Here is a 16272-nt window from a genome sequence, read left to right as displayed (position 1 = left end):
ACCTGGGACCCTGGCACTGTGAAGCAACAGTGCTAACCACTGTGCTGCCATGCCAGCCAATTAGAAGGTAGAAAGACAAGGACAGCAGATACTTGAGAACACCTCCACCTGGGAATTCACCTCCAAGTCACTCATGTCAGGAAAACAGGGAGATTTAAGTGATCTATATTTGCGTTGTTAAATATTAAAATCGAGTATAGATTTCAGTGGGTTTGATTTAGTATTTCTGTGTAGGAAGAGTGGAACTCTGGTTGGATTCGTGTTGGAACAAAGGTATTTGCATGTGTCGGTGGGGGAAGGTTTCAGTTCAAACTGTTCCTGTTGTGCTGGGGAGTTTGCAGCATGAAAAGTAAACATTAGGTTGGAGAAATAATGAATTGTTGCTCAGCAACCAGGGGCACCCTTGAGGTGGGAAGGCTTTTTGAGTGACATTTTCACTGAATTAATCTCATTTGGGGCGAGAACGTGAGAGAGTGAACAGCTCTCTGCTCTGCTAGAAGCAGGATAGCAATAGAATGGAGTAACGTGCACGAAAGCAAGCTCTAGGGGAACTAAGGGACAGTTAGCTCGATAAAACAGGGAATGGAAAAGCTCCAGGAGTATTGAAGTGAGAAGGAGCACAGAGGAACTATCTTTGGAACAGGCTACTGTTCATGGAAGTTAAAGTCAGAGCAGGGAAGAGAAGAGCTGATGAGGTTGGCTGCGAACAAGCCCCATATCTGAAGCAATTGGAAAGTTTGGTGTCTTTCAAATTTTTGAAGCAATAATATTCTGTTGGGGACTGAGTACCTGAGTTGTGTAGACTTTCGATTCATGTTGCAGTCAAGACAAAGGAATTCCGAACAGAGAGTTGGAAAACCTGGAGGCGGCTCCTTGCTACAACAGCAGAGAGGATGCCTTGTTTGAAAGGTTAGCTGGAACATCTGAAGGTGGATCTTTGGTGGATGCAGCTGAGAGAAAGCATTGATTTGGCAGAAGTTTTTAAAGCGTATCTGTTTAAAAGTCGAGTTTGGAAACACTCGTGACAATCATCTGGGGGGAAATTGAGGAGGAATCCACATAAGATGGATTGAATTGCACCTGCCACTTGGTTTCTGAGTGGGGGGAGACGTGTGTCTGATCATGGTCAACCTATGGGTTGAAAGGGACTGTGTCCACTGGAACATTCTAGCAAAAGATATGTTGTAACCTCTGTTGTCCTTGAAAATTGTGCACGTTTGTGAAGATAAGTAGGAGTGAATGAATATTGTATCATAGTCAGACTTAGAACATAGAACAGTACAGCACAGAACAGGCCCTTCGGCCCTCGATGTTGTGCCAAGCAATGATCACCCAACTCAAACCCACGTATCCACCCTATACCCGTAACCCAACAACCCCCCCCCCCCCCCCCCCTTAACCTTACTTTTTAGGACACTACGGGCAATTTAGCATGGCCAATCCACCTAACCCGCACATCATTGGACTGTGGGAGGAAACCGGAGCACCCGGAGGAAACCCACGCACACACGGGGAGGACGTGCAGACTCCGCACAGACAGTGACCCAGCCGGGAATCGAACCTGGGACCCTGGAGCTGTGAAGCATTTATGCTAACCACCATGCTACCGTGCTGCCCCTTTTCGTGTTTAATAAATGTTTATGTCGTTGAAAGCCAATTGGCAATCCTCTGACTGTTTCTTTACATTTTCTAAACAAAGTTACATTCTTTTGAGCCAGGGTTCCTCCCTCGGATCTTCCCATCCAGTTATTACATCACTGGGATTGGAACACTCACCATCTTGCTGTGGAAATATATCGCCGTTCCTTCACTGTCCCTGGGTCAGAATCCTGGTACTTCCTCCCTAACCGCACTGTGGGTGACACCATAGGGACTGCAGCAGTTCAAAAAGTCAGCTCACCACCACCTTCTCAAGGGCAATTTGAGATGGGCAATAAATGCTGAGTTAGATAGAGACACACACCTTTGTTTTATTCATTAATGGGAATAAATGGGCGTTGATCTCCGTAAAGGAATAGAAAATCTTAGGTAAAACCTGTTTTTAGCCCATTTCATTTGTTTTCAATGACATCATTGCCTTCTCCCTTGGTCCTGTGTCCTGCGCCTTTTACAAGTTGATGTCTGAAGGAATCGAGCCAGCCTGGCTCTACTTTGTGATCTCTGACACTGTTATCAATCCCCAGACTGATACGGAGACCTTTATCACCTCAAACAAACACGTCTGTCTCACAGTTCGAGGTTAGTTCTCCTGGACAATTCATTTTGCAGCCATTGCTAATTCTGGCAAGGCTGTGACTTGACTAAATTGATCATCATGCTTTGCATTTTGAGCCCACAACACAGTTCTGTACAGTTTGGTATGGCGGCATGGTAGCACAGTGGTTAGCACAGTTGCTTCACCTCACTAGGGTCCCAGGTTCGATTCCTTGCTTGGGTCACTGTCTGTGTGGAGTCTGCATGTTCTCCCTGTGTGTGGGTGGGTTCCCTCAGGTTTTCCGGTTTCCTCCCACAAGATGTGTTTGTTATGTGAATTGGACATTCTGGCTTCTCCCTCTCTGTACCCGAACAGGCGCCAGAATATGGCAACGCGGGGATTTTCACAGTAACTTCGTTGCAGTGTTATGTAAGCCTACTTGTGACAATAAAGATTATTAAATTAAATTCTTCAGATATCCCGTCTGGGTTCTTCTATCACCTCGATGTTCCATGTTACCACCATGAGACAGACTCCACACACAGGGTTACCCCACAACACGTCTACGCTGATTAATATTAAAGAACTAAAGAGACAGTTAAAAACTGATTGTATTAAAAAGGTAGATAATAATCTTTATTAGTATCACAAGTAGGCTCACCTCAACATTGCAGTGAAGTAACTGAAAATCCCCTAGTTTCCACACTTCAGCGCCTCTTCGGGTACACGGAGGGAGAGTTCAGAATGTTCAATTCACCGAACAGCACGTCTTTCGCGACTTGTGGGAAGAAACTGGAGCACCCGGAGGAAACTCACGCAGACGCAGATAACACGTAGGCGTCCAATAGAGCCGTTGAGTTAAAAGTAGGTAAATTATGCTGAACATTTATCAATCACTATTTAACCCACAGTGGGAGTATTTTGTTCATATATCGTCAGCACACTTTAGAAAGTGTGATGGTCCTTGAGAAAGTGCAGAGGAGATTTATCAGAATGGTTCCAGCAATGAGGTATTTGAGCTCCACGGTCGGGTTCGAGAAGCTGGAGTTGTTCTCCGTGGAATGAAGGAGGATGAGGGGGGATCTGACAGAGGTGAACACCGATACGACAGATTTAGCTCAAGTAGACAAGGAAATTGGTCAGGATTGTTGGAGGCAATAGTATTGGTAAATGTCACCTTTTATTGCACATTCTTCTAACTATATACAGTTGGAGGCTTAGCACGAGGCTTCACATAGAACCATCTCTCAGCATGCTCTTATCATGTGATCTTATATCACTGATAATGGAGATTTCTGTATTTAATATTAACCTTTTATACTGTACCAAGCCTTTAGTCAGCCCTCCTAATATCCCCTTTGACTCAGTATCAATTGTCTGATTTGTCAGTTCATGTTTCTGAAAATCTCCTCAGAACACTCTCCTGCATTAAAGGTCTGTTGTATATGAAAGTTCTTTTTAAATCACATTGTAACAGACTGGGGAAGTCAGGATTAGAATAATATCGGAGTCAATGGAGTTAGGTCACAGATCAGCCATGACCTCAATAAATAAGGGAACAGACTCGAGGGGGATAAATGACCTCCTCCTGTTCCCATGTTCGGAATAAACCTGGACTCAAACACCAGCTGTTGAGTGGAAAGTGATGGGAGAGCTGGGAGAAGACACTTCACCAGAAAGCAGCATTGGAGCAGAGTTAGAGAGTGGGAGAGGTCTTGGGAGAATTACACAGGAGCTGGAGTAGGTTGTTCAGCCATGTCCTGCCATTCAGTTAGACCCTGGCTGATCAATGAGTTTCTCATCAAGATGTATGTGATTCTATCCAGTATATTAGCTCCGGCCCAGTTTTAAGGAAAGTTACCATCAGCAGAAACAAACCAGAATACATACGAATTAGGAACAGGAGTAGCCACTCAGCCCCTTGAGAACCGCTCCACCATTCCGTAATATCATTGCTGATCTGATTGTGGCCTCGACTCCACTTTCCTTCCTCCCCACGAAACCCTTTGACTCCCTCACCAGTGAAGGATCTGTTTAATTCAGGCTTCAAACTATTCAGCGACCCAGCCTCCAGCACTCTCTGTGGAAGAGAATTCCAGACTATCGATCCTCTGAGTGAAAAAGGTTCTCATCTCCATCTTAAATAGGAAACCCCTTGTTTTTAAACTATTACCCTAATTCTAATCTCTTACAATGAATCAATTCCCCTCAGAATCTCATGTTTCAATCAGATGCCCTCTCATTCTTCCAAACTGCAGTGAATACAGGCCCAGCCTGTCCATGTTTTCCTCCTATGATAACCCCTCATCCAGTCAAGTGAACCTTCTCTGACCTGATTCGAATGAAATTATGTCCTTTCTTTGATAAGGAGACCAAAACCGTACACAGTACTTTGGATGTGGTCTTACCAATACCCTGTACAACTGCAGTACTTTCCCCTTGCAATAAACAGCAACATTTCCTTTACCTTCCCAATTGTGTCCTGTATCTGCGGAGTAACTGATCCTGATTCATGTATCAATACACCCAGATCCCTTGTACCTCGGAGCTGCAATCTCTGTGTATTTAAATAAGCAATGCAAGATGGTGCCGGAGTGTGGCGACTCTTTACGAGCTCTCTCACACAGATCCACTTCTTACAGCTCCGATAATCATACTAATCTCTGAAAACTTAATTCTAACACTAACACTATCACTGACCTTTCTCTTTTACATTCTCTTCACACATCTTCTCTACTGAGTAATACTGTACTACACTCCTGTATGCTTCACCCGATGTCTGTGTCTATATATTTACATTGTGTATTTTATGTTTGCTCTATGTATTTTCTTTTCATGTACGGAATGATCTGCCTGAGCTGTGCGCAGAGCAATATTTTTCACCGTACCTCGTTACACGTGACAATAAATTCAATCCAATATGTTGCTTTTTTATTCTTCCTGTCAAAGTGAACAAGTTCAAATTTCCCCACATTATGCTCAATCTGCACCGATTACTGACTCCTTATGGTTACTCACCATACAAGGTACTCCATACCTTTGTAGCAACAGCAAATTTTGCAACCGTACTTTCAACCCTGTCAACCAAGTCCTGAAAATAGTTGAGCCTTCAGTACCGATCCCTGTGGCAGTCCACAGGTTACATCAAAAATGACTCGTTTTTATCTCCACAGTATTTCCTATTCACTAACCAATCCTCTGTCCATGCTGTTACCAGCTACACAATGGGCTTTTATTTTGTGGGGTGAACATTAAGTGGCACCTTGTCAAGTGCCTACTGGAAATCTAAATACATCACATCCCCAAGTCCCCCTTTATCCACATTGCTTGTTACTTCCTCAAAGAACTCCAATAAATTGGTCAAACATGATTTCCCTTTCATAAATTATATTGATTCTGCCTAATTGCACTGAGATTATCTAAGTGCCCACTCCAACCTCCTTAATAACAGAATGAACATGGTTCAGTCCTGCATGGGATTAAAAGCAGCAGCAACAGCAGAATCTAACCCCTGCAGTGACTTGTGAACTCGCTGGTGTCTCAGCAGATTGGATGACCGAGCAAATCTCTTCCCACACATGGAGCAGGTGAATGCTCTCTCTCCAGTGTGAACCTGCTGGTGGCTCAGCAGGTGGGAAGACTGAGCAAATCTCTTCCCACATATCAGGCAGGTGAATGACCTCTCCCCAGTGTGAACTTGTTGGTGTCTCAGAAGGTCCTTTGTGCTCTTAAAGCTTTTCTCACAGTCAGAACATTTAAACGGTCTCTGCTCAGTGTGAACAAGTTGATGCACAGCGAGCTGGGATGGCTGCGTGAATCCTTTCCCACACATGGAGCAAGTGAACGGTCTCTCCCCAGTGTGAATTCGCTCATGGATCAGAAGGTGGGGTGAATCAATAAATCCCTTCCCACACACAGAGCAAATGAATATCCTCTCTCTAGTGTGAACTCGCTGGTGTCTCAGACGGTGGGATGAATGGGTGAATCCCTTCCCACACACAGAGCAGGTGAATGGCCTCTCTCCAGTGTGAACTCGCTGGTGTGTCACCAGATCCTGTTTGCTTTTAAAGCTCTTCCCACAGTCAGAACATTGAAATGGTCTCTGATCAGAGTGAACTCGCTGGTGTGTCTGTAGCTGAGATAAACGTCCGAATCTCCTCTGACAGAGAGAACAGGTGAACGGCTTCTCCCCAGTGTGTGTGCGTTGATGGGCTTGTAAATCATTTTTACTTTTAAAACACTTCTCACAGTGCGAACATTGAAAAGGTCTCTTATCAGAGTGAACCAGTTGGTGTGTTAGAAGGTGGGATGACTGAGTGAATCCCTTCCCACACACTGAGCAGGTGAAAGGCCTCACCTCCATATGAGTGCGCTGGTGTCTCAGCAAGTCCTTTGTGCTTTTAAAGCTTTTGTCACAATCAGAACATTTAAATGGTCTCTGATCAGAGTGAACTTGCTGGTGAATCAGGAGGCTTGATAAAGCATTACATCCCTTCCCACATTCCAGGCAAGTGAATGGCCTCTCGTCAGTATGAACACGCTGATGTGTATACAGGCTGGATGAGTAAGCAAATCCTTTCCCACACACTGGACAGGTGAACGGCCTCTCTCCAGTGTGAATACGTCGATGAATATCCAATGCAGATGGGTAATTGAATCCCTTCCCACAGTCCCCACATTTCAAAGGTTTCTCCATGATGTGAGTGTCCTCGTGCGTCTCCAACTTGGATAATGTTGAAGCCTCGTTGACACAGAATATGTCCAGGGTGACTACTCACTGTGAATGCTGTGGTTTTGCTTTCAGGCTGGTGAAAGCTCTTTCCAGGTTCAGCACATTGGAACCTCTCTCTCGGGTATTTGTGTTTCTCGATGCTTTCTCAGTAACACTGATGGCTCAGATCTTTTCCCACAGGCGGAACATAGATTTCTCCTTCTGTATACAAAGGCTGATGATATTCAGGTTCTGATTAATCAAATCACTGAAGCATCTTGATGTGAAATTTGGTTTCAGTTTCATGTCTGTAAATCCTCTGATATCCTGTAAAAATAATTTTACAAAATCCATCACCGACAGGATACAGGGGGCTTGGGGCCTCCAGCGGGTGTTTGTGAATCCTCCCCGCCCACCTGCCAGGGTTTCCTTCCTTGCCAGAGATCAGAGTCCTCATTGATTTGAGTGCAAAGTGTAAGCTCTTATTTATTATCCCCCCTCCCCCATCCTGTGATGTGAACCATCCCCCAGTGTGTGAAGCAGGATGGTGCCCGTTAACCTGGGCCTGTTCCCGGGAGGGAGGGAGAAGCTCCGCAGCTGCAACCCAGGGAGCTGACAATGATGGTGAAGGGTTTGCGGATCCACAAACTGTTTCCAAATCCTCCCACCGACCGCCTGACGCTGACTCCGCTTCTCCGGGACAAAGGGCCGAGGCAACATTAACACTGCGCATGCTCGAAATTCTTTGCCAATGCACCTGCGCACCGTTGTCCAGCTCCAGCAGCGACACTGCGCATGCTTCAAATTGCAGGGGAGTGATTGGCGGCAGATCTCAACCAATAGAAAGCGGGGAAGGGCTGGAGGACCGAAAGGGAGCGGCTGGTCATCCAACCAATCGGACTGAAGAAGGGGCGGGACCAAGCTGGGAGATGGGAATACTCAGTGTGCGTAATGGCGGTGGTGAGATGTTTGTTTTTCTGATCCGCAATCGGTGCGTATGGCGGTTCAGAGGGAGCAAAAGACCCAGTGGGTGGGCGAAACGGCTTCCTAAATATGTTGTGCAAACCGCAAATCCTAAAAAAGAACCGATCAACCCTCTCTTCCCCTCCCATTTGTATGGGGCTCCAACTGATTGGGCGTGTTGACGGCCGCCATCTTAATTGGGGTAATATGCAGCAGGGCGCATGCGTGATCGCCATCTTTGTAGGGGGCAATGTTTCAACGACTGGGAGGAGCTTGTTACCCATTGTTCAGAATGGAGACACAGGGCGAAATTCTCCGCAACGGCCGACGCCGGAGTGAAACCCGGAGTGTCGGAGGCTGCTCCTCTCCCCCTATTCCCTCTCCCCCAGGGGGGCTAGGAGTGGCGTTGCGGGAAACTCGGCCGCCGGGCCTTGACGCTTGCCTCAAAGCGGCGCGCCGAGAATGACGCGGCCGGCGGCGCCTAAGTGACATCAGCCGCACACGCGCGGTTGCCGTCTTCCCCTCCGCTGCCCCGCAAGATGTGGTGGCTTGATCTTGCGGGCCGGCAGAGGGGAAAGAGTGAGGCGTTTACAGACGCCGGCGCCTGCGGGCACTGATAGCGGGCCAGTCCTCTCCTGAACACGTCCACGGTGCTCGATCCCCTCTCCGCCCCCCACAGGCCCCACACTGACCTGTCGCACGCTGTTCACGCCGGCAGCGACCAGGTGTGATTGCCGCCGGCGTGAACCCATCAGGGTCGTCAGGCCGCTAAGCCCATCCGGGCCGAAGAATCGCCGGGAAAAACGGCGAGCGGCGATTCTCCGAGCGGCATGTCGCAAAACGCGACACGCCATTTGGGGGGGGGGGGGGGGGTGGGAGAGTCGCGGGGGGTTGCCACAGCGGCTCTCCCGTGATTCTCCCACCCGGCGTGTGGGGAGCGGAGAATCGCGCCCACAGTATTAGCCTTTAGTCCCAATGTCTTATTGTTGAGGAAAATGCAGAAGGAAGAGGAAGCAAATCCTGCTGTCCAGATTGAACTACCTCATGGAGTTAAAGGCATCTTATTCGGATGCTGGAATCTGAAACAAAAACAGAAAATACTGAACAATCTTGTCATGTCGGGGATGTTTAGCACAGGGCTAAATCACTGGCTTTGAAAGCAGGCCAGCAGCACGGTTCGATTCCCGTAACAGCCTCCCCGAACAGGTGCTGGAATGTGGCGACTAGGGGCTTTTCACAGTAACTTGATTTGAAGCCTACTCATGACAATAAGCGATTTTCATTACTTCATTTTCATGTCTGACAGCATCTGTGGAGAGAGAAGGGAGCTAATGTTGAGTCTGGATGACCCTTTGTCAAAGCTAGAGAATTGGAAATAGGGTCAAATTTATACTGTGTGGCTGGCGTGGAGCGATGGGGCTGGATAGCGGGCCAGCAATAAGTGGTGTGTGCAAAGATCTGCAGTCACAGTTCAGTCACATGGAGATCCATAGCAGAAAAACACTACCCTGAGGAGATATCATCCTTGAATCAAGGGTCTGCTGATGATAATGACAAGGGGCCAAGTGCAGCAGGGAGCATGCATTGGCAGCAGGAGGAGAGAATGTAGTGAATTTCTATCCCAGACTGACAGAGATGGATTTTGGAAACTCCTTTTACAGGGGATTACAAGGGGAGGATTTACACATAGAAAACTCCAACCAAGAGAAATATTTGTCTCTTCTGAATTTCATTTTTGGACTGACAGTGATGGCTTTTGTAAATGTATTTTACAGGATATTGGAAGATGATTTGCAGACAGGAAATTCAAACCAAATCTCACATCTCAGTCTGACTGCATCGTTCGATTTATCAGGAGCTGAATATTATCTCCCTTTGAGTGTAAGCATTGAGTTCAAGTTATTACCCCACACTGAGTAAAACTTCTTCCTCACATTCCCCCATGTAGATATTGCTCAAAATATTAAATCTGTGTCATGTAATCTTTTACAATCAGCGGATAGGAACAGCATTTGTTGAACACCCTTATCTAAACCTAACAATCTTGTGCACTTCTATCAATTTCCCCTCAATCTCCACAAGACCATAAGAAATAGGAAGAGGGGTATGACATTCAGCCCTTTGAGTCTGCTCTGCCATTTACTAAGATCATAGATCAACCACTCACTGAGTCCACTTTCCTGCCTTCTCTCTGTAACCCTTCATTCCCCAACTGATTAAAAACCCATCGATCTTGGCCTTGACAATGCTCTCTCGTTGGTTCCTCGGCATATTGGTCGAGAAAACCATCCCTTAGAAATTCCAAGAAATCCTCCTCCATCGCATTGCTACCAGTTTGATTAGCCTAATCAATATGCAGATTGAAGTCACACATGATCACAGATTCCCTGATCACATGCATCTCTGATTTCCTGTCTGATGCTATTTCAACATTACCAGTGCAGTTTGGTGGTCTGATTACCTCCCCTATGAATGCTTTTTGCCCCTTGGTGTTTCCTAACTCGATCCACACACATTCCACACTATCGGTGCTAATATCTTTCCTCAATATGATATCAATATCTTCTTTAATCAATTATACAACTTCACCGCCTTTTCCTTTCTGTCTGTCCGTCCTAAAAACTGAATAGCCCTCAATGTTTAGTTCCCATCCTTGGTAACCTTGGAGCCATGTCTCTGTAATCCCAACTGTACATACTCCTTTACATCTATCTACGCAACTAATTCATCCATTTTAGTTCCAGTGCTCCGAGCATTCAGGTACAAAACCTTAAACATCCCTTGACCGGTCTCTACTATTTTAAAATAAATTTAGTGTACCCAATTCATTTTTTCCAATTAAGGGGCAATTTAGCGTGGCCAATCCACCTAGCCTGTACATCTTTGGGTTGTGGGGGCGAAACCCATGCAAACACGGGGAGAATGTGCAAACTCCATACGGACAGTGACCCAGAGCTGGGATCAAACCTGGGACCTCTGCGCCGTGAGGCTGCAGGGCGAACCCACTGCGCCACCGTGCTGCCCTTTCCTACTATTTTTTTACTGTGTTCTTATCTGATTCTGGCCCTTGATTTATCTGCCCATCACTTTTCTTATTTTTCTTTCTGTCTTTTTCCCTTGTTCTTGATTTCTCTCTGCTCTGAATCCTTACATAGATTCCCATCCCCCTGCCATATTAGTTTAAACCCCCCACCTCCCACTACCACTCCAGCAACTACCATGTCCTTCATAATTTTTTTACACCTCAATCAGTTCCCCCTCAGCCTTGCTGCTCTCAGAAAAACAACCCCAGTCTATCCAGCCACTACTCATAACTGAAATACTCCAGCTCCGGCAACATCCTGATGAATCTCCTCTCTAGTGCCTATCCTATGGCGACCAGAACTGCACACAGTTCTCTAGCTGTGGCCCAGCCAGTGTTTTATACAGCTCCATCATAACCTCCCTGCTCTTATATTCTCAATCTCAGCTAATACAGACAAATATCACATAAGCCTTCTTAACTACCTTCTCCACCTGTCCTGCTGCCTTCAGGTATCAATGGACATGCACCCTAAAGTCCCTCTGGTCCTCTATGCTTCCTCATGCCCTACCGTTCAGTGTGTATATCCTTGCCTTGTTCATCCTCGCAAAATGCATCACATCAGACTTTTCAGAGTTAAACTCCATTTGCTCCTGTTCTACCCATCTCACCAGCCCGACTATATCGTCCTGTATACTAAGGCTTTCCTCCTCGCTATTTACCACACCACCATTATTCATGTCATCTGCAAACTTACCTCCCACATTCACATCCAGATCATTAATGTACACTACAAACAGCAAGAGACCCAGCACTGATCCAAACAGTACACCATTGGACACAGTGATCCAGTCACAAAACAACGTTCAACCATCACCCTCCGCCTCTCAACCAATTTTGGATCCAATTTGCCGAATTGCTCTGGATTCCATGGGCTTCTTCACCAGTCTCCCAGAGAAGACCTTGTCAATAGCCATACTGAAGTCCATATAGACTGTGTCATCTACACACCTAGTCACCTCCTCAAAACATTCAATCACATCTGTTAGACATGATCGCCCCCTGACAAAGCCACGATGACTATACTTGATCAATCCTTGCCTCTCCAAGTGGAGATTAATTCTGTCCCTCAGAATTCTTTCCTATGTTTTCCCTACCACTGTTGTATGACTCACACTGAAATTTCCTTGTTTATCCCTACTTCCCTCCTTGAATAATGCCATCACATACTCTGTCCTCAAGTCCTCTGGCACATCTCCTGTGGCCAGAGAGGATTTTAAAAATAGTGTTAGAGCCTCTGCAATCTCCTACCTTGCCTCATACAGCAGCCTGGGACACATCGCCTCTGAGTCTGAGGATTGGTCCACTTTTATACCTGCAAAAACGCTCACTCCTCCTCCCTCTCTGTGCTAACCTGTTCAGCTATATCACAGTGGACCTCCCTGATTTCAATATCTACATCGTCCTTCTCCACAGTGAACACAGATGCAAAATACTCATTAAAATCTCACCCACATCTTCCGGCTCCACATACAGATTACCACTTTGGTCCTTAACGGGCCCTTCTCTTTCCCTTGTTACCCTCTTGCCCTTAACATACTTGTAAAACACTTTGGAATTCTCCTTTATTTTATCCGCCAGCATTGTTCATGTCACCTCTTTACTCTCCGAATTTATTTCATTACGTACCCCTCTGCACTTGCTACAATCCTCAGGCATCCACCGTCTTGGGTCTCCTGCCTCCCTTTTTTTCCTGATCCAATTCTGTGTACCCCTTGATCCCCAGGGTACTCGGAACATTTTGGTCCCAGCCTTTATCTTCATGAGAATATGTTGGCCCTGTACTTTCTCTATTTCCTTTCTGAATGACCCCCACTGCTGGAAAGATTTCCCTGTCAGTAGCTGCTGCCAGTCTGCTTTGGTCAGATCCTGTTGTATCACATTGAAGTCAGCCTTCACCCAATTCAGAACCTTTATTTTCAGTGAGTTTTCCTTTTCCATAACAACATAAACCTTACCAGTTATGGTCACAATCACTTCCACTGACTATTAATACCCTATTATTTTACACTTCTCTGGGATTTGCCTACATATCTGCCCTTCCACCTCTCCCTTACTGCTTGTTTGGGGACCAATGACGCACTCCCAGAAACATGATTGTCCCCTTTTTGTTGTTATGTTCCACCGGGATGGCCTCAGTTGATGTGTCTGCTGAGGTATCATCCTTACCGGATAGCCTCAGTTGAGATGTCTGCTGAGATATCATCCTTACCGGATGGCCTCAGTTGAGATGTCAGCTGAGATACCATCCTTCCCGGATGGCCTCAGTTGAGATGTCTGCTGAGATATCATCCTTACCGGATAGCCTCAGTTGAGGTGTCAGCTGAGATATCATCCTTCCCGGATGGCCTCAGTTGAGGTGTCAGCTGAGATATCATCCTTCCCGGATGGCCTGAGTTGAGATGTCTGCTGAGATATCATCCTTCCCGGATGGCCTGAGTTGAGATGTCTGCTGAGATATCATCCTTCCCGGATGGCCTGAGTTGAGGTGTCTGCTGAGATATCATCCTTCCCGGATGGCCTCAGTTGAGGTGTCTGCTGAGATATCATCCTTCCCGGATGGCCTCAGTTGAGATGTCTGCTCAGATATCATCCTTCCTCACTGCAGTAATTGGCTCCTTGATCAATATTGCAGCTCACGTCGTCTTTTACACCTCCGCCTTTATCACCTGATGATTCTATACCTTGGACAGCTGCCAATCTTGTTCCTCCCTGAATCATGTCTGTATTCCCTTGCCTTGTTAGTCCTCCCAAAATGCATGGCCCCTCACTTTCAGGGTTAAATTCCATTTGCCTCTATTCTGTCCATCTAACCAGCCCGTCTGTCTATATCATCCTGTAATCTAAGGCTTTCCTCCTCACTATTTACCACACCGCCAATTTTCATGTCATCTGCAAACTTACTGATCATGCCTCCCACATTCACACCCAGATCATTAATGTACAATACAAACAGCACTGATTCCTATGGTACACCACGGGGCCCAGGCTTCCAGTCACAAAAACAACCTCCAACCATCACACTCTGCATTCTGCCATTTTACCCATTTTGTATCCAGTTTTCCAAATTGTCTCGAAACTGAACTGAGCTCGTCATATAAATACTGTGGCTGCAAGAGCAGGTCAGAGGCTAGAAATCCTACGGTGAGTAACTCACCACCTGGGACCGAAGACAGCGGCTTCAGTCTTCCCCATATGTAAATGGAGGAAAATTGTGCTCATCCAGTGCTGGACGTGGACAAGTCAGGATAGTGTGTAACTTGGAGAGCGTGGAGGTGATGTTGTTCACACACACCTGACACCGTGCTCCTTCTAGGAGATGATGGTTGAGGGTTTGGGAGATTCTGGTAATGTCCTGATTGATTTGTACAAATATAAAATCCCTCTCTTGCTTCTGCTCCCAATCCTCCCTCACTCCCCTCCCCCCATAGAGGCCAGAGTCTTCAGTCGGCCCAGACAGAGGAGGCGGGGAAGGGGCAGGTTCCCTTCACTGAAGGATAGTAAGAAGTCTTACAACACCAGGTTAAAGTCCAACAGGTTTGTTTCAGATCACTAGCTTTCAGAGCACTGCTCCTTTCTCAGGTGAATTCACGAAAGCTAGTGATTTGAAACAAACCTGTTGGACTTTAACCTGGTGTTGTAAGACTTCTTACTGTGCCCACCCCAGTCCAAAGCCGGCATCGCCACATCGTCACTGAAGGATATCAGTGAATCAGTTGGATTTTTACAAAAATCCAGCAGTTTTCATGGTCACTTTTTCCCAGTGCCGGCCCCATAAATGACCAGATTCATTCAGCTCAATTCCACAAGCTGCCTTTGTGATTTTTGTGGGTTCTCTCTCACTGTTTTTCTGTTTTAAATCAATTTCACAGGGCATTAGACGGGGAGGATTTGCAGTCAGGAAACTCAAACCACATCGGGAGCTGACAGTTGTCCAATTTATCCTGCCCTGAATATCATCGAGTTTGAACATGGAAGGGAAAAGCACTGATCATACTGGGGAGAAACCGTACACGTGTTCTGTGTGTGGACAAGGCTTCAGTCAATCGTCAGGCTTGAGGAGACACAAACACATTCACACTGGGAAGAAACGGTGGAAATGTGGGGACTGCGAGGAGGCATTTCGTTCCCCGTCTGAGCTGAAAATTCATCGATGCACTCACACCGGGGAGAGACCATTCACCTGCTCCACATGTGGTAAGGGATTCACTCAGTCATCCAACCTGCTGGCACACCAGAGAATTCACACTTGGGATAAACCATTCAACTGCTCCGAGTGTGGGAGGGAATTTGCTCATTTATCTAGCCTGCTGAGACATCAGCGAGTTCACACTGGGGAGAGGCCATTCACCTGCTCCACATGTGGGAAAGGATTCAATGATTTATCCAACCTATTGAAACACCAGCGGGTTCACACTTGGGAGAAGACATTCACCTGCGCCGAGTGTGGAAAAGGATTCACTGATTCATCCAACCTGTTGAGACACCAACAAGTTCACACAGACAAGAGACCATTTAAATGTCAGAACTGTGGGAAGGGCTTTAAAGGTTCTGGGGAACTGATGTCCCATCAGCGAGTTCACACTGATGAGAGACCTTTTAAATGTCCAGATTGCGGGAAGTGCTACAAAAGGACCTGGGATCTGGTATTCCATCAACGTATTCACACTGACGAGAGACCGTTCAGGTGCTCTCACTGCGGGAATGGGTTCAGACGATCATCTGAACTCACTATGCATCAGCGAGTTCACACTGGGGAGAGGCCATTCACCTGCTCTAAGTGTGGGAAGGGATTCATTCGGATATCCAACTTGCTGAGACACAAGCAAGTTCACGAGTAACGACAGTGATTGGATCTTGCTTTGAATCACATCCAGGACTCAATCATGTTCATTGGAGTCTGTTTCTCTGTGAATAAACCCCACATCTGTTACAGTTGTTACTATTACTGATGAAAGAAAAATAAATCAGCTTTGACTTTTTAATATCTCGACCTCACGTGAATTCCTTTTGAAGTGGTCTCCCTTTCCCCCTCACATCCTCCATCCACACATCCAACAAGTGTGAGGAGCTCATGGAGTTTTGTTGTCACGAGCATCATCATAGAATCCTTACAGTGCAGAAGGAGACTATTCGGCCCATCAAGTCTGTACCGACCCTCTGAAAGAACACTGTACCTGGACACAATTGCCCACCCTATCCCTATAACCCCACCTAGGGACAATTTAGCATGGCCAATACATCTAACCTGCACAGCTTTGGACTGTGGGAGGAAACCGGAGCACCCGGAGGAAACAACACGGGAATAATGTGAAAACTCCA

At 46.4% G+C, this 16272-nt stretch overlaps 1 protein-coding gene across 1 annotated transcript in view; it reads left to right on the top strand.

Moving 5' to 3' along the window:
- The window catches only part of LOC119961267 (zinc finger protein 850-like), a 34819-nt gene extending 18882 nt beyond the window's left edge, over positions 1 to 15937 (top strand). The window contains exons 5-6 of the mRNA XM_038788698.1: positions 823 to 909; positions 14903 to 15937. Of these exons, the coding sequence (XP_038644626.1) occupies positions 823 to 909; positions 14903 to 15791 (976 nt within the window). The 3' untranslated portion in view covers positions 15792 to 15937. The remainder of the gene's footprint in view (positions 1 to 822; positions 910 to 14902) is intronic.
- Positions 15938 to 16272: the final 335 nt, after the last annotated feature.

The sequence above is a fragment of the Scyliorhinus canicula genome, unplaced genomic scaffold (assembly GCF_902713615.1).
Source record: "Scyliorhinus canicula unplaced genomic scaffold, sScyCan1.1, whole genome shotgun sequence".
In the NCBI taxonomy this organism is placed as follows: Eukaryota; Metazoa; Chordata; class Chondrichthyes; order Carcharhiniformes; family Scyliorhinidae; genus Scyliorhinus; species Scyliorhinus canicula.
Note: the sequence above shows the minus strand (reverse complement) of the source record. Positions and strands in the feature narration are given on the sequence as shown.